The 27,557-nt window shown below is 45.4% G+C and overlaps 1 protein-coding gene across 6 annotated transcripts; it reads right to left on the reverse strand.

Moving 5' to 3' along the window:
- COPS7B (COP9 signalosome subunit 7B) lies at nt 1–27,354 on the reverse strand. Of its 6 annotated transcripts, none has more exons than XM_032399387.1 (8): nt 27,209–27,354; nt 22,068–22,349; nt 20,241–20,418; nt 15,283–15,358; nt 12,282–12,370; nt 10,375–10,577; nt 7,584–7,689; nt 1–3,630 (listed from the first exon to the last, which is right to left on the reverse strand). In XM_032399387.1, the coding sequence occupies exons 3-8, from the start codon at nt 20,400–20,402 to the stop codon at nt 3,472–3,474; spliced, it is 795 nt and encodes a 264-aa protein (XP_032255278.1). In that variant the 5' UTR covers nt 20,403–20,418; nt 22,068–22,349; nt 27,209–27,354; the 3' UTR covers nt 1–3,471. The 6 variants fall into 6 exon arrangements, with proteins under 6 accessions (XP_032255278.1, XP_032255209.1, XP_032255405.1 ...); XM_032399318.1 differs by having other exon boundaries at nt 27,164–27,354; XM_032399514.1 differs by lacking the exon at nt 22,068–22,349.
- Nucleotides 27,355–27,557: the final 203 nt, after the last annotated feature.

Consider the following 27,557-nt stretch of genomic DNA (forward strand, 5'->3'; position numbering starts at 1 on the left):
TTCAGGGGCATCTCTCTTCTTTTAGAGTCAAGCTGGAGGTGTTTGCCAGAGTTCCATTGTGACCTTCCTATACTACTTATGCATGTTCTCCACAGGTTCTATAATTCACTCCCATGGTTCCACGCCATTTCCTGTGAAACTGAAAATCTGGAAAGGCAAGTAACTAGATGAATCTCTGACTAGGGAAAAGCAATGAAAGGACAGGCATAAATGACCCCAAAAAGAGTTGGGCCACACCCTATCTTTCCCTTCTCCATCACTTACTTCCTTGTTTTATCCTTAACTGAGAACAACAGTTCTCATCCCCAAAAAACATTCCCTTTATATAATGAACACCTTTACTGTCCTGAGGTCAAGTCATAGCTAACCTGCCTAACAGACATAAGTTTAAAAGATCCATTTAATATCCTCAGGGTAATGTAATGGAGATGCAAAGTGAAATTTATACTAAAAAATAGATTTCAATCTGTAAGTCTCAAGCATAACTACAAGAAAAGACTTACTGAAGCGATCAGATGCTCATGGCTGTATGCAGAATCCCCAGAAAGACACAGGTACGATCAGAGAATGATCAAAGCATGCTATTACTTGAAACTCAAGTACATATATGACAGCCCTCAGGTCCAGTACAAATCAATCAATTGCTGCATTTCAAAAAAGTGTTTGAAGTCTCAGGCTGTTAGAATAATGACTAAGAACTGGAACGTGATTTGGTTTCCAGCAACCCGGCTCTGACTACCTTCCTAATGTTACCCAAGTAGGAACCAGAATGCCTCTCATTTGGACAGACAGCAAAGACCAGAGGACTTCAGAAAGCAAACAGCTTAAAGAAGGTGGCTAGAGGCACTGCTCCCTAGCTAATGCTGCTTAATGCTGCAATGTCTCCTTCCTAAGATGCTGCCCTATTGATGAGGACCCCTCTTCTGAACACTGGAAGTAAAACACCTATGCATATTTCAGACAGCCCAGCCGTCAGAACATGGAGCCTGACATGGCAGATGGGGAACCCAACAGAGCAATGAACATTCCAGCTGTTCCCGCAATTCCTAGAGCCCCAGCCCCATCCACCCTGATTCCTTACAAAGTGGCTAAGTGGGTTTGGGGAGCAGAGACTGTGGTGTGTTGGGTGTCAGTTAAAAGCAAGATGAGCCCTCAGAGGAACAAGCAGGTAAAAGGATGCCAAAGGTCCGTCTGGGGAGCAGACTAACTTTAGTATATGTGCTGCTTAAGCGAGCACGTGGGGAGCCGACTCTAAATTAGACTGTAACACAGAGAAGATGGCAGGATGTACGAGCCGGGAGACCTAGGAGTCTGTTTGCACTTGCAGTCAGAGTACTTTGAGTCTCTGAGTCCTCTTTTCTCATACGTAAAGCGAGAACTGTAGTAATACTTACCCTTACAGCCTGAGGAGATTGAGTGGATGGGATTCAGTGGCTTATTATACATGAAGACACTTTATAGAGCACTTCACAAATGTGTTCTTAGTACTGCCATTACTATTTTTAAGGAAGCAAGCAGCAGAACCATAAAGAAGATGAACCTAAAGCTCCTCAGGGCCCTGGGGCAGTCAAACAAATGGTCACACATTTCACACAAGTCAAGCCAGGCTTCCTAGTCTGCTCCCCAGTGCGAAAGATAAGGATGAAAAACCACTTGCCAAGAGTGAGAGTGCCTGTTTTAGGTCTGTAAAAACCTACAAGGCTAGGAGGTGTTTTTGAGAAATAGATAATGTTTCCAAAAATTTCCTCAAAGTGTATTCCACTAGATAGTGGATAGTTCCACAAGAAGAATTTGGTGGTGAAATCAGTGTGGGAATAGGCTTCCTCACCCAGGCCTTTTCTGAGACCTTAAAATGAATTTCCAATGAGGATGTGGGATGTAGGATGTGTGAAATTTATTTAACAACAGAACCCCTTTTCCACAGAGCATCTGTCAAGGGGTTTCATGAAACATAATTTGGGAATTAAACTCTCCAGGTGGGCAACAGGTTATATGGGCACACGGACCTGGTGAAAAGGGAAACAATACTTTGTTGACATTCAATCCACAGTCAACACCTGCTGGAGAGTCTGGAAAAAGGAGAAACCCGTTTTTTATCCATGGAACAGAAAGAGTGTCACATTTTCCCTGAACCACCCTAATCCCAGACCCTCCAGATCCACCAGCTACACAACCCCACACTCCACAGTCACATACATTAAATCTACACTTTTATTTCTTGTTCTAAAATGTGCTTTTTCTCTCATTGAACTTTAATATCAGTCCAGGACCTCCACCTCCCCTTAAAAAAAACAACAACACACACACACAAACACACACACCACCCTCCAACCAGGTGAAAAATCACCGGCGATTAGTTTAACAAATATTGACACAAGGGGGAAAAAAAGCATGTTGAAATGTATTAGAATCAGAACCTGTACAAAAAAAAAAAAAAATTAAAATATAACCTGAAACTGTTCAAGTTCAGAAAGGCTAGTCAAGTCCTTTTCTCTTGCCAGGAGAATGCCATCATCAGAGGGCTCTGGGTCATCAGCCAAGGAGGGGTGGAAAGAGAGAGACAGAAGCAGCAGCAGGTCCTTCAGCAGACAGAGGGCCCTCAGCACGACCATCCCCAGCTTAGACACCGCCGGGAGGGATAAAGGGTCTCGGGAGAGCAAGTGTCGACAGACAGTTCTGGGCGGCAGCTGGGGCCTTCACACTGAAAACCAGGCTGAGGAGTCAAGGGGGCAGCAGGGCAGGAAGCATGGCCAGCAAAGAACACCAAACCGGAAGAAACTTCTGCCACCCAGCAGACCCGCAGCACCCTCCACTGGTGCTCAGATACCAGAGGTTAGTCAACCCAGTGCTCCCAACTAATGAGAGATTGGAGCTGGGCTTAAGAGGCTGAAAACCCGCAGGTTTAGTAAACATAGCCCAGCATCACATCCCTCCGTGGCCTGATCGGAGCTGCCAACAAGGGATAAGGCAGGAGAGGGAAAACAAAGCATTTGATACCTGGCTAGAGACCACCTGCACCCGTGTGGGTACTGTGGTACATGGGGCTGGAGGAGGCACACCCTCCTCCTCACTCAGAGAGGAGCCTCCTTCGCAGTCATCCTGCGGGCCGGCTAAAGCTGCCTCCGGCTTAGGACCAGCCTGACAAAAATGACACGGAGCAAAAGAAAAACTGGGAGGGAGACAAGCCCTTAAACAAAGACAAGAACCTCCTGGAGGGAAGCTGGGCAGTGTCTGACCCTGTTGGGATGGCATCAGTGGAGCCCCTGAGTCTGAAGGAACAACTGGGGGAGGAGAAAGTGGGGGAGAAAGGATTAACGGTTCTTCTGGAACAGTACCAACAGGGTGGGAGGCGCTGGTGAGGGGCCGGGCAGGTCTGGAACTCACGGAAGGTAGAGAGGGGAGGAAATAGGCCCTTGGTGTCCCCTCCCCACCTGACCCAGGCCTGGTGAGTACCAGCTGCCCCAGCCGGCCCTAGTGGCGGCTGGAGACCAGACCTTTCACTTTGGACATCTTCTTGGTGGGCTGCCTCTGCTCAGCGTGAGGGGGACACTCCCGTTCCGCCAATTGTTGCTCCATCTCCTGAGCCGAGGAGGCGGCGGTGGCTTTGAGTGTCTTCTTAATGTTGGTAACCTAGAGGGAGACACAGAATTAGTGTGCTGCAAGTGCAGCCTCTAAGTGCCAAAAACTCGTTGAAACTTGTTTTCACTGTACTGGGGGCCATCCAGGGAAGAAACCAGAAACCTCGGCAAGAAAATCTGAGATTATCTTGAGAAAGCCAGATGAGGAGAAGCAAGCTGGGGCTACTCGTAGACAATACATGGAAATAAGTCAAGCAAAAAATGGAACTAACGCTTCCTTGGTTGAAAAGAGGGAATAAGCCAGTGGAAGTGGACCATCTGGCAAAGAGGTACAACACAGCAGGTGAAAGAAAGTACTGGTTAAAATGGCCTTAGAAACAAAAAGGGGGTCCTAAGAACACTACAGTCAGTTAACCACTGTTCACGTATGAAACTAAAAATGTTTTCACAGGAACTTTGGGAATACAGCTGCATGAGCCTTCCTGACTAAACAACTAGAGGATGAACTTCAGCCAACCAAGTGACAAATGACGAAAACATAGTATCAGGACTGGCAAAACACGATTACACCGGTTTTCAGCACACGTTTCTTTTTTCTTTTTTTAAAGATTTATTTATTTGACAGAGAGATAGACAGAGCCAGAGAGCACAGCAGGGGGAATGGCAGAGGGAGAGGGAGAAGAAGGCCCTGCATTGAGCAGGGAGCCTGATGTGGGGCTCGACCCCAGGCCCCTGAGATCATGACCCGAGCCGAAAGCAGATGCTTAACCATCTGAGCCGCCCAGGCGCCCCACAGCACACATTTCTTTACTTAACAAAGGAGGGCTCAAAATTACTTAAGCAACTTCTGAACATTTTCCACATCAAAACACACATCCTTGGTATCATCTGTGTACTGTTATTATGAATGTTTGACAATTTTTTGCTTTTCACTTACGTCCAGTGCTGCTACGAACAGTCTTCTGTTTACCTGTTCATACTTTTGTGAACAGCACTGGAAGACATATTCCTAGAAGTGAGCTCTCCAGATCAAAGGATTGGCACATTTTACATTTTTAACAACTACTGCTATCTTGCCTTTTGAAAAGAGATTATACCATCTTGTACTTCTACCAACTGTGCCCTCCTGTGCCTGTTTATATATGCATTCCCCAACACCAGTTCTAAAGGATCTTTTATGCTTTTGCCCCTCAGCCAGCTGAGAGGAAGGAAAAGGGGAGGAAAAGCACTGGAAAGAATAAGAGGAGATAAGGGTGCTTCCCCAGTTTGATGACCCCCGTGTTCTCTGGAAAGCAGGCAGCATTTTCTATAAAGAAGGGAGCTGTCAGGGTCAAAAGTTCTCAGCAGTCAGAATTTCAGGAGCTTGAGTAAGAGGCAGTCCTAACACAGAGAAGAAACAATGCTGTGTCTAAGGCCAATACCAGGCTCCTGGAAGAGATCTATCATCTGCAGAATGAGCCTTGACTAGATTAAAGCTCTTTTATTTCGGTTTTTGTTGTTTTGCGATGTAGAAACAGCCATGCCCTAAACTGCTGTCACCTCAATCAACACTACAACCTTCCTGAAAGGAGCATCAAAAGAGGACAGCGGGCTGGGACAGTGAATACAGAGGGCATCCTAAGTCAAGTGTGGCTTCACCCAGTGTCCTGCCAGCCCAAGACATGCCATCTCAGGGCGCCTGCGTGGCTCAGTCGGGTGAACGTCTGCCTTCGGCTGAGGTCATGATCTCAGGATCCTGCTCAGCAGGGAATCTGCTTCCCTCTCTCCCTCTGCCCCTTTGTTCTTGGTAGATTTGTTTTCTTTTCAAATCAACAAACAGCCTTCTATGTACCTTTTGCTGGGGAATGATCAGCACCCTATACTAAGTACCCTGATTATACATTTACTGAATGGAAAACGGACAAGGCTCTGCGTTTTGACCATGCTCCCTCTCGTCTCATAATGGTCTGTTCCAGGTTTTCTAGAAGACTGTTAAGACAGTAGATTGTTTTGTTTTTTTTTAAGATTTTATTTATTTATTTGAGAGAGCAAGAATGAGAGAGAGAGCACATGAGAGGGGGGAGGGTCAGAGGGAGAAGGAGACCCCCCACTGAGCAGGGAGCCTGATGCAGGACTCGATCCCGGGACTCCAGGATCATAACCTGAGCCGAAGGCAGTCGCCTAACCAACTGAGCCACCCAGGCGCCCCAAGACAGTAGATTGTTTTAACTGGTGGTGGAGGTGGCCTTGGTCTTTTCCTCAAATTTCTTTCTCTCAAATTTAATCAAATTATTACCGCCACCTGGTGGCAGCATCAGGCTCTGCCAGCAGAGTAACCACAGCTGTGGTTTTCCAAAAGTAGGCCTCTGATAACAAATCCATGTGCACTGGCTCTCTCTTTCTTTGTAATAACCATAATTTAAGAGCCCACACTGTTCTCTAAGTATTGGTCATGCCTCACCATTAGTCAGTGCCTTCTTTCATCAGATGCCATTTGTCACGGAAATAAACTTGAACCATTCAAAATTCTGAAATTAACATCATTCATTTTTGCTAGTAAGCACAATCCAAGCCCCCCACCTACCACACAATTAGCAACAGTCTGGGCACAGTGGGGCCTCCAGCAGTGATCAGGCTCCTCTCCAGCTACCCATCAGGTTAAAGATGGTTTGCTTTACACCGGCTACCCCCGCTCAGTGGGCGCGTTTCACCCCCAAACTTCATTCGTTTCCACAGTTTAATTTATAGGAAAGAATCAATGGATAGGAGAGAGTGGTTGGCCCTTCCTACTTTGCTCAGACATCAATCCCAGGCTCAGAGAAGAGGCCACAATATCCAAGACGAGGATTACACAGCTTTTTAGAGAAGCAGCAGGCTTACTGTCCTAAATGTATTTGTCATTTAGCTAATTAGCTAAATTTTAGCTAGTGCTAAATTAAATGTAGTTCAAACTTCTTTGGCTAGAAGTAGGGTTAAAAATTAAACAATGCATTGAACATTCACAGACTTGTTATGTACATATACGTATGTAGGGATGTGCGTATATCCAAAATAAATGTGTTCTAGTTCATGAAAAGTGGAGTTCAGCAATCCACAGACACACAGAAATATTCAGTACAACAAACAATTTGAGCACCTACTATGGGTTAGGCATGTGACAAGGAGCTGGTCTTACAAAGACATTTAAGACAGGTTTTATTCTCAAGGAGTACATACAACAGAGTAATGGAAATCCTCAAATTTCACAAATCCCCCTTTGAAAGGCACATCTACTTTTCTTTTGTTTCTTAAGAATGTTAACTCTGGGTCCCATTCTGCCATATTCCTGGACACACGACTTAGAAAACTCATTAAATACCATGAACACTTCAAGCTCCATCACACTAGGAAAGGACTTCCAATGCTACAGTTTTTAGCTTATGGCTCTGATTCTGAGGTTGCACGTGACCAGGCCACAGGCACACGAGCTCCCATTAACCCGAAGGCTAGAACCTGTGTTTTGAGAGGCTAATCGTGTCCGGAACAACCAGGTGTCACTAAAACCATAACAACACACTTTCTTCACTTGCACTTCATCTGCCAAATGTCTCCCCTTCCTTCCTTTTTCAACATGAAATCATGCATGTTAAAAGATTACAACATACATGTGTAGCTTAATAAAATGCACACAGTGCACCTACCACACAGCTTCAGAAGCAGAGCAGAACCAGGGCCTTGAAGCCCTGCCCCACTGCACGCCCCCCACCCTTTCACCCATCTTCAAGACCCACCCCCAAACTCGTTTCTTTTGCTCTACAGCTGCACAGTACATGTATACCATGGAATGACAATTCTCCGCTCTCCGAGCCCGCTCACCCTCCGGCAACCAGGAATCAGAAAGGAGACAGCATGAAAAGTAAGGACCACATCACCCGCATCTGCACCCCGCTAGCCCAGTGCCTGTTAGCGGCTGTTGCACCTACACCAAGAAAATGAAGGAGCAAACAGGGAGACCCTGGAGCAGGTAACAGATGTCCTCTTCCTTACCTCTGCCTCTACCTGCTGCTGAGTTCGGCTGTGGTTCTCCTTGTACTGGTTGGCTCGCAGAACTTGCTGCTCGATGCCTAGCAGAACCGCTTCGCAGCCATCGCACCTACAACGGAGATAACCAGCCCTGAGCCACAGAAAGGCCTGGGAGCTCTCCTCCAGCCTCCAAAACCTCTGTCCCCAACACCCGATAGGGACTTCCTTTAACACCCTGTCTGCCAAGGAAGGCTCTTGCCCTTCACTCCTTCCAAGACCAGTGTTTCTGAATATGTAACACAGGGCACCTGGAGACAAACACGGAGGATGTGGGATAGTTTCCTAGAACACAGCTTGAATGTCAACCTTTGTATCCCATGGGAAAGTTTCACAGAATGTACCCCCAAGGGAATTAGGACAGACTTTACAGGTGGCACGGATTCACCACTTTTCTCAACGGAAAAATGATTTTCTAAAAGCATCCTATTTTTTTTTAAGATTTTTAAAAATTTATTTGACAGAGAGAGAGAGAGAGCACAAGCAGGGGAAGCAGCAGAGGGAGAGGAAGAAGGAGGCTCCCCACTGAGCAGGAAGCCCAATGCAGGGACTGATCCAAGGACCCTGAGATCATGACCTGAGCCAAAGGCAGACGCTTAACCAACTGAGCCACCCAGGCGCCCCTAAAAGCATCCTATTTTAAAAACTGCCCCTTTTCTCAGAAGTTTGTTACTTCCGGGACGCCTGGGTGGCTCAGTCAGTTGAGCATCCGGCTCTTGATTTATTTTTTTTTTTATTATTTGAGACAGAGAGAGAGCACAAGCGGGGAGGAGGGTCAGAGGGAGAGGGAAAAGCAGACCCCCTGCTGAGCAGGGAGCCCAATGCAGGGCTCGATCCCAAGACCCTGAGATCATGACCTGAGCCGAAGGCAGACACTTAACCGGCTGTGCCACTCAGGCGCCCCCTCTGGCTGTTGATTTAGGCTCAGGTCATGATCTGAGGTCCTGGGATTGAGCCCTGCATGGGGCTCCATGCTCAATGCAGTCTGTTTGTCCCTCTACCTCTCCTCCTCCCCCTGCTCACACACACTTAATAAATAAAATCTTAAAAAAAAAGTTTGTTACTTCCTAACTGCCATCCCTCTCATTATTTCATTTCCCCACTTTTTATTTTGAAAATGTTAAAACCTAAAAAAAAGTTGAAAGGATAGTACAATGAATACACATTTACCCTCCACCTTAAAGTAAGTAATTGCGAACATTCTGTCGTATTTGGAGTACTGCTCTACCCAACAATTTTGTTTCAAATCTAACTCCAGTGCCTCAACACAAGCTTTAAGAATCTGTACTAGTAAACATCCTGGGATCGGGTTAGGATGGCACCTCTGGGTGGAAACACAGTGAAGCCAGATTCTGGGCATGAAAACAGCATCAGTCATCTCAAAGATGGAGTAAAGCAGCCGACACAGTAGGACTGGAGGCCTAGATTTGTGTGCCAGGGCACTTTCACGTGAGGGGTGTTTTCTAAGTTTATTTCCTATTTATTCTGATTGAACTTTTAAATTTTTTGAAAGTTCCTGCCTGTGTCAGATGTTGTAAAGGGAAGGTGTTTGAGGCCATACTTGGGACAGAACCTGGGGTAAGGGGTGGACAGCACATGCCCTGGGGTCCAATAGTAGCTGAAGTGAGGGAAACTTGGCGGGGTCCGGACAGGGGGTCAGGGAGTCAAAGCTGGGCTACTCATGCCTGAAATGTTTCAGTCTATTTTAAAGAAGACAATTTCCCTAACCCTCTGTACAAAGCTTGCCCGCTCTGCTTCATGATTTCCAACAACACCACATGCCTGCCTGGGAACATGCTCTCCTCACCTCCAACTCTCACTAACCCAGCCCTCCTTCAAAACTCAGCTAAAACCTCTTCTCCAACTAGGCCCATCTGGCTTTATAAGCTCCAAATCATTTTAATAACTCCGTAACAAATCCTTGTAGAATGTCCAAAGCTCTTGCAAACATCAAATTCCATTAAAATGGAGAACATGCAAAAAAACAAAAAAAATAGAGAACATGCAAATGTCCCACTTTTTTTTTTTTAAGATTTTATTTATTTATTTGACAGAGAGAGACACAGCGAGAGAGGGAACACAAGCAGGGGGAGTGGGAGAGGGAGAAGCAGGCTCCCCACTGAGCAGGGAGCCCAATGCAGGGCTCGATCGCAGGACCCCAGGATCACGACCTGAGCCGAAGGCAGACGCTTAACGACTGAGCCACCCAGGCGCCCCACAAATGTCCCACTTCTTTTTATATACCAAAATATGGTTATCAAATAGTCTGTGTGTGCGTCTGTGTTCCAACTTAGAATAACCCACTCCTTCTCTTCACTATCCCTCACAATGTTTTACCAACACTAGCCCAAAGTTACTGAGGCTGAATGTGAGTTCTCGTATCCACAGAACCTGATCAACACTAACTTCCTGAGCTTGGTCGAACTCGGAGGCTGCGTTTGCAAAGCACTGGATCCATGTCACATGGCTAGGCTCCAGAGGCTCCACCTGCCAAGCCTGCTATTAAACAGCCCCCCCGCTGCAGCAGGATGAGAACTATTTTACAACTAAGGCCCTGGGAGGCCTGCAGGGATTCCTGCTGCCACACAGCTCTGGTCACAAATGCAGCCCCACTCCCTGGCTTACTGTCCTAAGGCTCCAGCTCCCAAGCAGCCCCAGCTGATACTGGGAGACAACATTTCCCGAAGCAGAGGCACAGAGGGCACGCCATATGTCCCCCTCCCTAACGAGAGGGGACCCCTCCTTCTTTCAGTCTCACCATTCATGCAAGGTCTTGACAATATTATTGATATCCTTCTTTCGGATGTCACGGCCAATGCAGAAATCCACTTCCAGCAGCTGGTTTCGCTGGTCCAGCTTCCCCTGGATGATGTCAGTGTACACAGCCTCAATGATGAGGTCTTCCAGTTCCCGGAGATTCCTCATCTCCAGGTCCTTCAGCAGCACGGAGTAGGGGATACACTGCAGATAAAGCCAAGTGATATTTACAAAAACCATTGACAAGCGCTAAAGAAAATGCAGGTGTACACCTGTCTCAAGGGTTTGGGAAACGCAGTCTGGTGGTAATTATTAATAACTATGGCAACAAGACATAGATAAATGTGAGCTGTGATCCTATGGGATTGAAACAAGACCCACAGCATCTAGGAATGCATTCTCCTAGATTCTCTACCTCCTGGACTTCACCCAGCCTTTAGCTTTGATGTTGTGAAGCACTCTTAGTGTCCCAGAAGAGAAAGGGAAATACTCGGTGTGTACCACTCTACCACCTTCTGGAAGCTTGCAGACTTGACATAAAATGCCAGATCATCATAAAACTCCCACACAATTTCAGACACTGAAGAGAACCGGCTGCCTGCCCAGGAGAGCACAAGCAAAAAAATTTGCAGGCTAACATATCTATGTACAGGGGCCCAGTGGGTACTGCCAACTCAGGGGTCATCCTCAAGTTTACATGTGTTTTCTCAGACTCTTACAACCAATGTCAATTCCCCAACAGCAGTCCCTTATTGGGCTATACCAACACTTTACATTTATCCAAGACAACTCTATATCTAAATATCTAGTTTTCTGGACACATCACTACTAGTTTGGAGGTTAACACAGCAATCAAATCTCAAAAACAGACAGGACAGAGAGGTATACAAACAAGAGAATAACAGCAAACATACCTAGAGGGGTTTTCTATGACTAAAGGTCTGAAACTCAGGGATGTAGATGGGCTTATAATGACAGATTGCAGAAATAAGGAAAAAAGTTACTCCTACTCTTTGCTACACTTGGGAAGTCCATGATCAGGCCAAAAAAAAAAAAGGGTCAAGTCCTCATTTCCTAAGAAAACAGGCCTCCCACCCGAAATGCCAGGCTGAGAATCAGAAATTTGTTATTAGACCAGGGAAAATGATCTCAGCAACTGAAATGGCAATGCAAGAACAAATCTACATCTCTCAAGCTCAGTCACAGAGGAGAAATGCAAAGGGCAAACCTCTTCCAGTGGCAAAGCCCCACAAAAACTTAGGCAGTTATGCTGGGATTGGGCAGAGAGCCAAAATCAACTGTAAATTAACTAAATCTGGATCTTCTTTGTTAATGGCTACGAGAAGCTGGCTGCAAGGCCTCTTCTAAATGGAGTGGGGCAGAGAACTAAGAGATATGCTGGAGTGGTTATCTTACAGAAGGCAAGCGTCTAAAGAGAGCACGTAAGGCAAAAATCCTGATTAAGATCATTAAGCTTGACAATCCCCAGAAGAAGGCAGCATATTAAAAATCTAGCCTCAGTAAGTCCAACAGAGCAAGTCTTCCCTCCAGCACTGGCACTAAGCAACAGATGAAGTGGTTAACTTGCCTTGAGATGGAAAGTTTTCCCATCTGAAAAACTACCTATCTTGAAACAGCAGTCTCCCTCTGGTACAGCAAAATGCTCACACCAAGTGAGTCACTGCAGCATGCCAGAACTGAGAGCTGCTGATTCACAAGGTCTCCTGGGCATACTTTTCCTGAATGAAATGGTGAATAATTATCTACACTATTTTAATGGTTATCTTTATCTCTGTTGTCCTTTGCCAAGCCAATTTTATGCATTCATGGTATGACTACTATGCACAGCTGCGAGCTTGTGCACCGACACCAGTGAGGAGCAAGACAGGAAGAGGTTCGGCACTGTACCTTCATTCTCGACGCCAAGCTCACGATGGTAAGGTGTTTCAGCTTGTTCTGTTGAGCTGTGCTCAGTTCTGGCAGGCTCTCCTTGTTGGCTGCTCAGTCCCACCCACCACAAAAATCAAGACACAAAATAAAATTAGAATTTCTTTATGGAATAAGCTCACCAACTCCCCACACCGAATCTACTATTGATTCACTGTCATGACTCTGCACTTATTCATGAGGCAAATGTTCCATGAGCACCTCCTGTCTTCTCTGGAAGACCATGTGCTCCTGAAAAGCCAGGCATGAATGCACAAAATGGTAAGACAATCATCTTAATGGAATACTATCTGTGCCCTGTGTGACATTAAACCAAGGTCAGCATGTCTTCACTGGGAATCTGTTATGTGCAATGCACTGTCTTAAGTGATTCAGGGAAGTCAAGGATAGATAAGATGGGGGCACCTGGGTGACTCAGTCCTTAAGCATCTGCCTTCAGCTCAGGTCATGGTCCCAGGGTCCTGGGATCGAGCCCTGCATCGGGCTCCCTGCTCGGCAAGAAGCCTGCTTCTCCCTCTCCCACTCCCCCTGCTTGTGTTCCCTCTCTTGCTGTGTCTCTCTCTGTCAAATAAATTAAAAAAAAAAAAAAAGGGATAGATAAGATGGGCCTTGCCAGGGCTGCTGCACTGCACAACCCCAGGGATGATAACCACAGATTTGTGCAACTCGAGGGCCTTGGACTTGTCCTCAGTCTTACAACTGAGTATTCGACAGCTACAGGTGCAAGACAGAACCACCAGAAGAAAGGTACAAACTACCAGGAGCAAGCAAGAGGCTGAGGGGGACGGGGGAGGCAGGAGAGAAAAGGAAAGAACTAGAGAAACGGAGAGAGCAAGTGAGCACGATCACCTTGGGAGGGACAGGAAAGTAAAAGAAAGATGGAGTTTGAGATGAGCCTTAAAGAATGGGCAAAATTTTAGTAATAACAGTAATGGTAACAAGAGCAATGGCAGCAGCCGCAGGACACATGTACACATACACGCAATCAGTCCTCACAACAACCTCGAAAGATAGATCCAAATGCCTTTAATTAATTATCCTGGATTCCAAAAAGGTGAATCCAAGCTGACTTTTTTTCTTGGGCATGCTGCTGAAATTTATCTGGTGGCAATTCCTGACCTCAACTGAAGCAGGCTATTAATTCCACTTGTTGTACAACTTCATTTGTTTTGCTGCAAAACTGTGGATGTGTTTTCACTATAGGTGCTGCCCACATCTTGGAGGTATTACATAAAATGGCATATGCATCATATTACCTCTCTAGAGTCCCCAAAATTCTAAATTCTGAAGCATCTAGCCCAAGGAGTGCAGGTAAAGGATTGTGGACCTCTATTATTACTCCCATCTGATTAATTTGCCAAAGGACACACAAGTAGTGGAAGTGGAGCTAGAATATAATTCAGGCAGTCTGGTTCCAGAGTCTGTGCAATGCTGTCCCTTTAGTGAGGATGGAAACAGAAGACACACTCACTGGAACAAAGCAAAAGTCAGAAAAAACATGTGGCAAACTGTCCAGATGACACAGCACAGGGTAGGTTCAAGTGACCAGGAGAAAAGAAAGAGAAAAAGAAGCCTGGGATATAGTAGGGAAGGCCCTGGGTCATACCATTAAAGTAAAATACCAGGCCTTTGTCATACCAACAAAAACTAAGGAAGCCAAACAAAAATGGCTTGGGTGGAAGGTAAGTTAGTGTTTAGACATGCATTCACCTCATTCCTGATACTTAAGATCCTAATATAAAATTATTCAAATAATCAGGGCCCCTGGCTGGCTCAGTCAGTGAAACATGCGACACTTGATCTTGGGGTCGTGAGTTCAAGCCCCATGTTGGATGTGGAGATTACTTAAAAATAAAATCTTTAAAAAAAAAATAAAAGAAAGAAAGAGTCAAATGACCTACAAAACAGAATGGGCTGAATATGGAGTTTTAGATTACAGAATGTTAAAAATGACTACAAAGATGTAAAACATGGATAAATGCCTATGAAGTAAGTGAGAGAAGATACAATATCATATACATAACTGAATGACACCTACATAATAACAAACACAAAGGGGAAAAGTCCAGCAACATAATGCTGTTAAGTAGTTTAATGGTGATATAACTATGAGTGGCTCTGTGTCCTATTTTCCAAATTTTCATCAATATAGTGACATTATTCTGATAACATTTAAAACACTTAAGTACTGGGGCGCCTGGGTGGCTCAGTCGTTAAGCGTCTGCCTTCGGCTCAGGTCATGATCCCAGGGTCCTGGGATCGAGCCCCGCATCAGGCTCCCTGCTTGGCGGGAAGCCTGCTTCTCCCTCTCCCACTCCCCCTGCTTGTGTTCCCTCTCTCGCTGTGTCTCTCTCTGTCAAATAAGTAAATCTTTAAAAAAAAAAAAAAAGAAAACACTTAAGTACTTTACAACTGGGTATTCTGACACTTCACAACATTCCTAAGTGTTCTACAAACACTAAGCCACAAGAACCTCATCTGGAAAACAAATAAGGACCATATTTACACATGAGCATAAACATAGTCCCCCTTTTACCCACAGAGAAATAAAGGGTGAGAAGGTAAAGACCTCATGTGAGGTCACCTACAGTGCTCAGTAAAGTGGGAAACAGCCAGGTCAGAAAGTTCCCACCCCACGCTTTCTATCCCAGACCTCAGTGATCCTCATGGAGTCAGTATGTCCAAATAGAGTGACATAATTAAGAAAAGTCTTGGTGGCGCCTGGGTGGCTCAGTCGTTAAGCGTCTGCCTTCGGCTCAGGTCATGATCCCGGAGTCCTGGGATCGAGCCCCGCATCGGGCTCCCTGCTCTGCGGGAAGCCTGCTTCTCCCTCTCCCACTCCCCCTGCTTGTGTTCTCTCTCTCGCTGTGTATCTCTCTCTGTCAAATAAATAAACAAAATCTTTAAAAAAAAAAAAAAAAAAAAATTAAGAAAAGTCTTTGGAAGATTTTAACCAACTCACCTATGTAATCTGGGTATGTTCCATAGGCAAACAGATTCAGCAACTGCAAATATGCAGCATTAGCTCCTTCTGCAAGCTGAAGAGGGAAAAAAAAAAAATCAAACAGTTCATGAACCAAGCTGTCTACCAATCACTGCAGTGTTCAAGCAAAGGGTGATGATCATGTGCCACAGTTGACTCTTTTACTAGATGGTCCCTGAGGTCCCTTCCAACTCTGATTCTTTGGGAAAAAATAAATAAGATTTACTTAATTTTAATTTTTCTCTCAGGAATACACATTTTACACTCCATATAGCATGCCTAAGCAACTGCTTTTGTCACACACACACAAAGCAGTAAGTATTGGGAGCAGTTCAGGTTTTCTTAGAATTTCCTTGCCATTGGGACGGACGCCTGGGTGGCTCAGTCAGTTAAGCGTCTGCCTTCAGCTCAGGTCATGATCCCAAGGTCCCAGGATCAAGTCCCACGTTGGGCTCCTTGCTCAGCGGGGAGCCTGCTTCTCCCTCTGCCTGCCGCTCCCCGATTGTGCACTCTCTCTCTCTCTCTCACAAATAAATAAATAAAATCTTAAAAAAAAAAAAAAAAAAGAACTTCCTTGCTATTAAGACAAAGACTGGAGAGGTACCTAGGTGGCTCAGTCGGTTAAGCATCTGACTCTTGATTTCGGCTCAGGTCATGATCTCAGGGACCTGGGATCAAGCCCCACATTGGACTTCATGCTCAGCGGGGAGTCTGCTTGAGGATTCTCTCTCCCTCTGCCCCTCCCCCCTAAAATAAATAAGTCTTAAAAAAAACACACACACGGGGCACCTGGGTGGCTCAGTCGGCTAAGCATCTGCCTTCGGCTCAGGTCATGATCCCAGGGTCCTGGGACTGAGCCCCACATCGGACTCTCTGCTCAACAGGAGCCTGCTTCTCCCTCTCCTGCTCCCCCTGCTTGTGTTCCCTCTCTCCCTGTGTCTCTCACTGTCAAATAAATAAATAAAATCTTAAAAAAAAAAAAAACACGCGCGCGACAAAAAAACGAGGACTGGAGCAGCCTTGCCTACACACCGGGTTGGCAGGTACAACACAAGCCACTATCAGTCCAAACTGAATAAAGTGTAGGGTAGGTTCTAAGTTTCAGCACTACATGAACAGTATGAGTGCTGGGAGAGATTAGCACAGCATAAAGTGTGACACAACAGCCCATGTGGTCCTGGGAACTACAATATCAGGCAGTCCCAAATGAAAATGTTCATTAAAATTACTTATTCCTTAAAAAGAAAAAATTACTTATTCCTCACTAATGTGGACGGCAAAGAGCCATCTGTAGAAGTAAAACAAAAAGAGATACTGTTCTGCCTGGAACTTCTCTGCTCTGTTGTCAATTAACTTAACTGGGTGTTTCTTTTACTCACAAATATGTACCCATTACTCTTCCAATTTATCAAACTCCATAAAGTAGTATTACCCAAGCAGTATTCTGTGGATGCCAATAGTAATACTACTTAATTTAAACCATCTTTTTTTTTATTAACATATAATATATTCTTTGTTTCAGGAGTACAGGTCTGTGATTCATCAGTCTTACACAACTCACAGCGCTCACCATAGGACATACCCTCCCCAATGTCTATCACCCAGCCACCCCATCCCTCCCATCCCCCTCCACTCCATCAACCCTCAGTTTGTTTCCTGAGATTAGGAGTCTCTTATGGTTTGTTTCCCTCTCTGTAAACCATCTTTTAAAAAGAAGTTTCCAAGGGGCACCTGGGTGGCTCAGGTGGTTAAGCGTCTGACTCTTGATTTCAGCTCAGGTCATGATCTCACGGTCATGAGATCGAGCCCCACGTCAGGCTCCACACTGGACACGGAGCCTGCTTAAGATTTTTTCCCTCTCGGGGGCTGGGAGGATGGGTTAGCCTGGTGCTGGGTATTAAAGAGGGCACGTTCTGCATGGAGCACTGGGTGTTATGCACAAATAATGAATCATGGAACACTACATCAAAAACTAATGATGTAATGTATGGTGATTAACATAACAATAAAAAATTTTAAAAAAAAAAAGATTCTTTCCCTCTCCCTCCACCCAACCCCCACCCCCACTCTCTCCTCAAAATAAATAAATGAATCTTTAAAACAAAAATGTTTCCAGGAACTACATCTATCATTTCAGACCACTGAAAAGCAACTAGGGTTCCCAGCTCACACATGGAAAAAAACAAACCTGGGGAGATAGAGGTGATTTACTCAGCACCCCCACGAGAACTCTGGCTTCCTATTAACCCAGTCTACCTTCTCAGGTTATCAAGAACCTCTTGAGGTCCTAAAACAGACAAGGAAGAGACCATCAAATCTAGCCCCCACTTTTCAGACAGATGATTATAAAATTAAGCCTAAAAGACTATTTGCTTTAGAGCAGATACTCTAAAACTTCTCCCACTGGCCTAAATCAATGTCTTTCTCATTTTAATTTTCATCCATCTCCTCTCAGCCTATCTTCCATAGTCATGAAACAACCACTTGGTATATTTATTCAGGCTTTTCAGGAACCTGAAGGAACATATTACCCCTTTGTCATCTCTTCTACTGAAAAAATGATGAGCTATCATGCCATAAAAAGACATGGAGGAAATTTAAATGCATATCACTAAGTAAAAGAAGCCAATCTGAAATGGCTACATACTGTACAATTCCAACTATATGACATTCTGGAAAAGTCAAAACTAGGAAGAGGGTAGAAAGATCAATGGTTGCCAGGGATTAAGAGGGGAAGGAGGGATGAATAGGTGGAACACAGGATTTTCAGGGCAGTGAAGCTACTCCGTATGATAGTGTGATGGAGGACAATGTCATTACACATTTATCCACACCCACAGAATGTACCACACCAAGAGTGACCCCTAATGTAAATTATGTCTTTGGGTGATAATGATGTGTCAGTGTAGGTTCCACACTGGAGGGGGATATTGGTAATGGGGGAGGCTATCCATGTATGAGGGCAGGGATATATTGGAAATCTCTGTACTTTCCTCTCAATTTTGCTATGAATCTAAAACTGCTCTAAAAAGATAAAACCTATTAAAAAAATAAACCTAGTTTTTGTGTTTTTTTAGATTTTATTTATTTATTTGAGATACAGAAAGAGACAGAGAGAGCACAAGAGGGGGGAGGGTCAGAGGGAGAAGCAGACTCCCCACTGAGCAGGGAGCCTGATGCAGAACTCAATCCCAGGACTCCAGGATCATGACCTGAGCCACCCAGGTGCCCAAAATAAACCTAGTTTTAAAAATTTTTCCTCTCCCCGCTCAGCGGGAAGCCTGCTTCTCCCTCTCCCATTCCCCCTGCTTGTGTTCCCTCTCTTGCTATATCTCTCTGCCAAATAAATAAATAAAATCTTTAAAAAAAAATTTAAAAATTAAAAACAAAAGTAAAAATGTTTCCTCACAGGATTTCTTTTACATCTCTGGTAAATTTTTACTAGAAGCCTACTGTGTGTCAGACTACATATTAAGTGCTAAGGAAACAATGGGGAGCACAACAGACCTTACCCTTACAGAGCTTAGTCTAGCAAGCAAAGCTGGCATTAAATAAAAATTCATGGGGTGCCTGGGTGGCTCAGTCGGTTAAGCATCCAACTCTTGATTTTGGCTGAGGTCATGATCTCAGGGTTGTGAGATCGAGCCCTGCATCAGGCTCCACACTGGGTGCGGAGCCTGCTTAAGATTCTCTCCCCAACCCCCTCTTAAAAAAAAAAAAAATTCACAATTAAAATGTAAAAGTGGCTCTTTCTGTCTCTGTTTATCACAGGAAGAAAGATGATGCCAGGTCCATACATCAGCAATAGAGGGTCATGGGGAACTGCTTCAGTTTCCTAATCAAGAGGAATAAGAAGATGTGCAGCAGCAGTCCCATAACGCGAAGGCCCACACCTCTGCCACAAGGGGCTGATTCACCACAAGGCTGTGGACATGGAGCCAGCAACTGATGGCAAAGGTGTCCTAATGGTCATGAAGTAAAGAACCAGCCAGCGAAAGCCAGCCACTTCCTACATGTGGACCACCATCGACACGAATGTCCAGGCAGCATGGTGCACACAATCCACAAGCACAAGCACCACACTGATCTGTGCACGGCGGCCACCCCCAGAGCTAGCGCCATCCTGGACAGCCAGAGAGAAGCTGTGACGGTAAAGAAGAAGCCGACCCAACCTCTAAGAGCTTCTGAGCACAACCCCCAAAGCAATAAAGATGTTGCCAGACTTTTCAATCAATCAAACAATCAATATAAAAGTATCAGTCAATATATGTAAAAGTATCCAAAGTGAGACATAGAGGTTGAAAAGTATAGGTTGCTCTACATCTCTTTGTTCTACCTGGTCATTCTTCACAAATCTTCTCATTTTTAAGGCACAACAACCACAACTAGATACCCAAAGTTTCAATAACAGCAATCAAAAATAGAAGCAAACAAAGCAAAAAGGACTACTTCCTAGCTTTTCATGTCCAATTTTTTTACACATCCACTTAGTGTAACATTGCCTTTTTCAACAGGCCCAGCTCATGTTCAATAGCAGCATTTTCTGCTTGGTATGTACCTGACCAATCTTTCTATTTGCACTGGAGGTTTTTTGGTCCTTGCAAATGCCTGAAAGTACCTCTGTTAAACATCAGCTATGCTTATACTCTACTTTTCTTATTTATCAGATTCAAGTGGATTTTTCCCCTATCTTTCAAATTATTAGTAACCCAATCTAATTTTACCCCAAGTTGACATGAAAATATTGACCAGACGGAGCCCAAAACATCATCCTTGCTCTCCTTCCCTCTTCCCCCCGCCCAATTCCCATCCTCCCTCAACAGCACCCCCCTCACAGGTCCACAGTGCTTCAGCACTGAAATTCCCTGGGAACCTGGAGAATCACGGGAAGGTTTAGAACAAAGAAGACAGAGAAATTGTTTGGAAACTGCTCTTACCTCCTGCACGTTGGCCAGCTCCAGCAGTTCTCCAAAGACATACACTCCAGGAGCCTCCAACACCTGGCTTATGAGAGCAGTGAGGGCTGAGCCACTGGTACCTTTGGCTAGTAAAATAAACTGTTCCAGGAGGTTACTTGAGGGTTTCTGTTCACCTGCCATTCTCTGGCCTTGAGATCTGTCCAAAAGAAAAGTGTTTCAACCATTCTTCCTTCTCCTTTGCAAAGTCTATGCTTATTTATTGCCAGATCAGACATCAGAATACTTTAATTTGATAGTATCCAAAAAAGAAAACCGTCCAGATGCTGTGACCACTTTGTGAGATGGGCAGGGTTCCACCTAAAGTTAAAGGGATTGTGTCCTTGCTCAGAAGTTTGAAACACACTTAGGAAAAGCCACTTCATCCCCATGTGGCCGTCTTCCAACAGCAGCACCTTCTAAGCCCTTAAACCTGACTAGATCCAAGGAAACACACAGGAGTTTCTCAATAGCTGCTTTATATCTACCTCATTTATAGACTGTAATTAAGAAACAGAGAATTTTGCCCATAGACAGAGGCAGCAGATGTAAGCAAAAGCAATCAGTTACAGTTTACAGTGTGTCATTAGAATCCCACCTACACATACAGATAAGGAAAACCACAAAAACCAGACAACAAAGATGTCTCATTTAATCAAAGAAGTCACTTGAGCCTAAGAAAAGGGGGAAATCATAATGAAAGATAATCAACATATTCAAACTAAGAAAATACATGCTGTGTAAGTCCTTGAGGAAAATCTCTCTATTTGACCTCCTAATGCTATGTGATTTTACCGAACACGATTTCAGAATTTGTACGAAATCTCAAGAAAATAATAAAAGGATTTGACAAAACAATGAAGATACTGTATTGCCATCCTCAAGACATTAGGGGCCCAGGGTCCCTCAACTGTTAATCCAATTACACGCTGACTAAAAGGGAACACACACTGCATACCTACTCTGCAGGAGTCCTGTGTAAGAAAAGACTACTCCACCAAGAACGACACATTTGGGGGCAGTGTTACAAAAAGAAGAAGAGGTAAAGTGAAGAAAAGAATAATTCAAACGACAGTTCGGTGCAAGAGAAACCAAGTTTTCCTGTGGAGGCAGGCACACAGAGCAGCACTCCTTTCACGGTACGAGAGAAACAAGCATGTCGCCTGACTTAGGGTTACATAAGAATGTCTTGTCCGAAACAGAAAAAGTGAAGTGCTAGGGAAGAAAAGCTGCTGAGGAAGGAAGGGGAAAGGGGAGAGATGGGCTAAGGTGGGAGGCGGCGGGAGAGAGGTGATGGAACGAAAACCTCCCCTCCAAGCGCACACGTGTGGAGACTGAATGGAAGGACCTGGGGTGGAGAGGGAGAAATGGACAGAAACTTCGGTCCCTCAAAAAAATCTCGGCCTAAGGCGCCAAGCCTGTAGGCGCAAAGAGGTAAGGAGGCATTGAGAGTCGCTTTTTTCTCAAGTGGGAGGGCCGGAGGAAGCGGCTAGGGACACAGGGGAGAAGACTTCGCGTCGTGCGGGGGCGCTATTATGATGCACAGCAGAGGGGCAAAGAGGCAGCCTTTGGGGATGGGGAAGCGATGACGGCCTCGGTTGAGGAACTGAGGGTTGCAGGCTGGGCTGGACTTCAAGGCGGGCGGCGTGCTCCAGGCAGGGCCGCGGGTGCGGAGCAAGGAGCCGCGGGGCGCGCTCCCCGGGGCGGGGCCGGCGCGGTGTGGCCGCGGGCTTTCCTGGGGACTGGCGCTAAACCAGACGGCTGGGACAAGCCTGGCGCGCCGGGCCCCGCCCTCTCGCCGACCCCTACCTGCCCTCGCCGTCTCTCCGTCCTCTCGGTCGCTGGCTCGGCCTCCCGGCGCCTGTCCGCAGGTTGTCAAGCGTCCATGATCGGCCCGGCGTCCGACGCTTTTCTGCCTCCGCCGACCCGTTGCCCTTGCGGCTCCCCCGGAAGCCTCCCGCCGCTGCACTCGCGTTCCGCCCACACTAGGTTCCCCCCGCGGCGTTGGCAGCCTCAGACCTCCAGTGCGGCCTGGGCTTGGGAGAGACCGTTCGAGCTGGGTCGTAGCCCAGGAGCGGGGTGGAGAGGAGCCTGAAGAGAGGAATGCAGTCTAGACAGTGATGGGGCCCAAACCATCGCCATCACCATCACCATCCTGGGCTCGAAATCCACCGCTTTGGCCAAGCTTTACCCTTCAGGAGCTCCCTACGGCAGCTGCGGCTACCCCGGGATACAAAGACATATTAAGTGTAATAACAACTCCCGTTTATTGAGCGTTTTCCCATGTGCCAGGTGCGTACATTGTCTAGGTGAGTTACCATAACTCTAAGCTTAAAAATCCAAAAGCTAGTTAAGTGGCAAGGTCGGCTTTGGACCCCAGGCTTTGGGAAGCCAAAGACCATATTCGTGACCTCTGTTCAGAAGACGTTTTAAAATAGGGGCACCTGGTGGCTCAGTTGGTTAAGCGTCTGCCTTCGGCTCTGGTCATGATCCCAGGATCCTGGGATCGAGCCCCACGTCGAGCTCCCCGCTCAGCGGGGCGTCTTCTTCTCTCTCTCCCGCTCCCCCTGCTTGTGCTCTCTCTCTCTCTCTCTCAAATAAATAAAATCTTAAAAAAAAAAAAAGAAGTTTTAAAATAAGCAAGAGATGGGTTGAGCCAACAATGGCTCTGTGAGCAAAATGACAAAAGTAGCGTTGCATTTGGTACTTAGCAACTCTCCTGGAAGATGGCTAAGGAATGCTACACAGCTTAACACTTAAGCTGGTTCCTTTAAAGTACACACCACAGACTTTCGGGTCTTGAAGACAAGGAAAAGAGCCCTATTTGCTTTTGGTGAATCATGGTGCAGAAGTCAGACAAATGCAAAGGAGCCTAGCACCAACCCACTGATTTATTCAAAAACTGTTTTGTTCTAATTTCTGTGTTCTAGAAGGTTATATAAAGAGAAGACAAGGTTCTTGCCCTCAAAAAGTTTCAATGTGGGGGTGCCTGGCTGGTTCAGTTGGTAGAGCATGAGACTTTCAATCTCCAGTCGTGAGCTCAAGCCCCACATTGGGTATGGAGCTTACTTAAAAAAAGAGGAAAAAAAAGCTTTAATGTCTTAAGTGCTATGAGAGAGATATGACAATACTTTGGAAGCACAGAAGAGAGTATGTATGTTGGTTAAGAGAAAACAGGCATCTTCTGAGCAAAAAGGGGGAAAAAAAGGCAGCAGATCATAGTCACAGAGGCTTGCTCTGTGTACCATATACTAATGCAAAAAAGAAACCCAGGGTGTCTGGAACCCAAGGTTCAGGGATGAGAAGTGAGGGCTACAGACCTGGAGTCAGGACATCAAGGGTCTTATAAACCACATGCAGGGCAGTATACCAGGTAAAAACCTTAATACAGTGAAGTTCCTACCTGGGAGAGCCCACAGCCTCTGAGAGAGACAGACCTGTGGCTATGACAGACAGTTGCCACAGGCACCCTAGTGCTACAGATAAGGCTCTCCTGCCTGTGCTCTGGGGAGAGGTGATTTAAGGCACGGTTCTGGAGATGAGACTTGAGTTGAGCGTGGAAGAATGAGCAAGCAAATCACAAAAAGTGTAAGCATGTAAAGGAGTTTTTATTTTATCTTAAGGACATTGGGGAGTTACTTGGGGCTTTTAACCTGTGGAGAAGTGTGAATAATTGACACTTTAGAATGATCACACTAGCTGCTATAGGAATGGACTGGATATGGAGAGCGCTGGAGGCAGGGAAACTCTTGAGGTGATTGATACAGTATAGATAAGGGATTGTGAGATCCTGAACAAAGGCACTAGCAGTTGGCATGAAAAAGAAAGGACATTGTTGGAGGCATTTAGACTAGAGAATCTGCCTGACTTGGTGACCAGTTGAAGGCAGGGATAGGGAAGGAGGGTATCACCCAGGATTCTGGTTACGCAGGCCAGAGCTGTCTTGGAGGTGGTGGTAAGTGAATGGGGCTGCAGAGGAGAAAAAGCAAATTTGGCAGTGGAGGGAAGACAACTAAGTTCTGTTTGAGTTCATACATATTCTGGCAGTGCCTCTACTTTCTCCAGAATAATGTCCAGACTCCAAGGCCACAGTGAGAACCCTTCTCAGGATGCTTCCCTCCGATCTTTCCAGCTTTGTCTCGCCCCACCCTCTTACAGCCCAAACTCCAGGCCTTCCCATGCCCAACACAACTTACACCTTCCCTCTCTGACACCAGGGCCTATGCTCTACCTTGCTTTCTCTTCTTTTTTGCAATGCCCTTCCCTCCTATTTGCCTGTTAAAATCCTACCAACCCTGTAGGCAAAGATTTCTTAATGCAAAAAAGCACTAATCATAAAAGAAAACACTGAACTATTGTACTACATTCAAATTAAGAATTTCTTGGGGGCACCTGGGTGGCTCAGTTGATTAAGCGGTCCTGGAATCGAGCCAAGCATCGAGCCCCGCATCGGGCTCTGCATTGGGCTCTCTGCTCTGCAGGGATCCTGCTTCTCCCTCTTCCTCTGTCCTTCCTCCAGCTTGTGCTCCCTCGCTTGCTCACTCTCTGTTTCTCAAATAAATAAATAAATAAATAATCTTTTAAAAAAATAAAATTAAGAATTTCTGTTTATCAAAGACACCAGGGCGAGACTAAAAAGGCAAGCCACAGACTTGGAAAAGATATTTGTGAAGCCTGTATCGAAGAACTCCATATCCAAACTTTATAAAGAACTACAAATCAATAAGAATAAGAAGACAAAAAGGGGCGCCTGGGTGGCTCAGTCGGTTAAGCGGCTGCCTTCGGCTCAGGTCATGATCCCAGGGTCCTGGGATCGAGCCGTGCATCGGGCTCCCTGCTCAGCGGGAAGCCTGCTTCTCCCTCTCCCTCTGCCTGCCTCTCTGCCTACTTGTACTATCTCTCTGTCAAAAAAAAAAAAAAGAATAAGAAGACAAAAAGCCTAACTTAAAAAGTGGGCAAAAGACTTGAACAAGCACTTAGAAAAGAGGACACTGAAATAGTCAAAAAGCATATGAAAAGGTGCTCAACACCAGAGACAATGTAAGAAAAAACGATTAATAAGACACCACATTTAGCCAAAATAATTTAGCCACTGGGTGGCTGAGTCATTAAACGTCTGCCTTCAGCTTGGTCGTGATCCCAGGGTCCTGGGATCGAGCCCCGCATCAGGCTCCCCCCTGCTTCTCTCTCTCCCACTCCCCCTGCTTGTGTTCCTGCTCTCGTTGTCTCTCTGTCAAATAAATAAATAAAATCTTAAAAAAAAAAAAAAGATACCACATTTAGCCAAAATACCTAAGTTATAAAGACTTGTAAGACCCTGTTTTGACAAGGATAAAAGTCAACTAGAATTTTCTTACATTGCTGGTGAAGGCAAAAGTGATACAAACACTTTGGAAAACTGGCAAAATCTACTACTGTTGCTGATCATATGCATACTGTATAAGCCAGCTACTCCTCTCCTAGGAATGAGTGCAGAGTCTGCAAAAAGAAACCTATGAGAATGCGCATTGCAGCTTTGTTAACAAAAGCCCAAAACTGATAACTGACAACCTATATACCCATCAACAGAATAGACAAATATTGCTAGATACATACAATGGAATACTAGTCAGCAATTTAAAAAAAAAGTTACTGCTACATACATCATGGATGAATCTCACAAAAATAATTGATTAATGAAAAAAGCCAGACTCCTACTGTACATACTGTATGATTACATTTAAATGAAATTCACGACAAAACTGATTTATGGTAATAGAAGCCAGAAGAGTGGTTGTCGGGATGGGAGGATGCAGTGCCAATTGGGAAGCGGCATAGGGATGCTGGAAATGTTCTATATCTTGATTTGGGGGGTGGTGACAGAGGTGTATACATATATAAAAACAGTGCCCTTCCTGCATATATCATACCTCATTAACAAAAAAATTTCAAGATAAATTTTTTTAACAGAAAAAAAAAAAAACCACCCATCCTTCAAATTCAAATGCCACCTCCTCCATCAGTTTTGCCAGCTGGAATTAATCTTTCCATCAGAACCTCTGTGGCATTCAGATGACCTTTCCCTTATGACATTTATTGCAGCTCATCTTGAATCTCAGCAGTCTCCTTTCTTTCCTAACTAGATGGTTATCTTCCTGGTGGCTGTGACAATGCCTTTCACCCTTTACCGGAAACCTGAAAAGGCTCTTTGTTGAATTACAATGGAAGGAAAAATTGGGTGGGTGCCTAGATGGGTGAAAGGGGGACGGGAAGAGGAAGGAAGGCCTAGGGAAAGAGATAGGAGATGTCCAAGGAAACCTTAGCTTACACAATTTTACCTAGTTCCTAAAATCACAATAAATGTCACCTTAAGCAACAAACACAGAACAAATCAAACCACTAAGTCCTAAGTCCTTCCTAGACTGAAGATAAACAAACATCACACTCCTTCCCTAACAGGAAATCCACCAAATGAATGCTTGCCTAACCTCTGGGTGTTTCAACCTAGATGGGGAAACTTCACCAAGGAGAATAATAATCACATAGCCATGTTGCTAAAAATATCGCCACCTTAGTGTGGTGTAAACAACGCAGACTGTGGGTCAGGAGACTTAGAGCCGAATTCTAACTCTGTCCCAAGTTGCTGTAACCGGTGGACAATCTCTTCACCTCTCTGGGCCTCAGTTTCCTCGTATGTAAAACAAGAGGAGTTGGATTGGCAAATTCTCTTAATATCCCTTCCGGTATGGATATTCTGAGAATACAATCGGTATCTTTCCCAGTCCAACGCAGGAGCACACCAGAAACCCCTGCAAAACAAGTAAAAGGCGCCCCAGACCAACAAACAAGCACGATTTGAAGGAGTCATTTTGTCATATTATCTTCCATGGTTTAATCAGTGTTTTGTTTGTTGTTTGCAGCCTTACCATGATTTGCAGGAGATTTCTGAGTTCCATGTAAACAGATGTTACCTCTCTCTGGGCTGTCATCCTCCTCTGAGAGTTAAGGGGGTCTTCCCGCACAGTTTCAAGTCTCCGAATTCAGAAACCCCAAAGCTGAAGGAGGGTTTATGAATTTGCGCACACTGCGCGGCACACTGGAGTCTAAGTTACAGAAGAACGGGGTGCAGGGAATGCTGGGATTTGTAGTCCCTGGGCCTCTTTGTTGCGTGCTGGGATCTGTGGTTCCCCCGGGCACTCCCCCTTGGAATGCTGGGAAATGTAGTCCCTCTCACATCGCACAGTGCAACCCGCCGTCACCTCAGAGCCCTAGTGTGCCCTGCGGAGGGAGCGGGCCCCTCGAGCCTCTGCAGATTTGAAG

This window comes from Phoca vitulina, unplaced genomic scaffold (genome assembly GCF_004348235.1).
Source record: "Phoca vitulina isolate PV1807 unplaced genomic scaffold, GSC_HSeal_1.0 scaffold1, whole genome shotgun sequence".
NCBI lineage: Eukaryota > Metazoa > Chordata > Mammalia > Carnivora > Phocidae > Phoca > Phoca vitulina.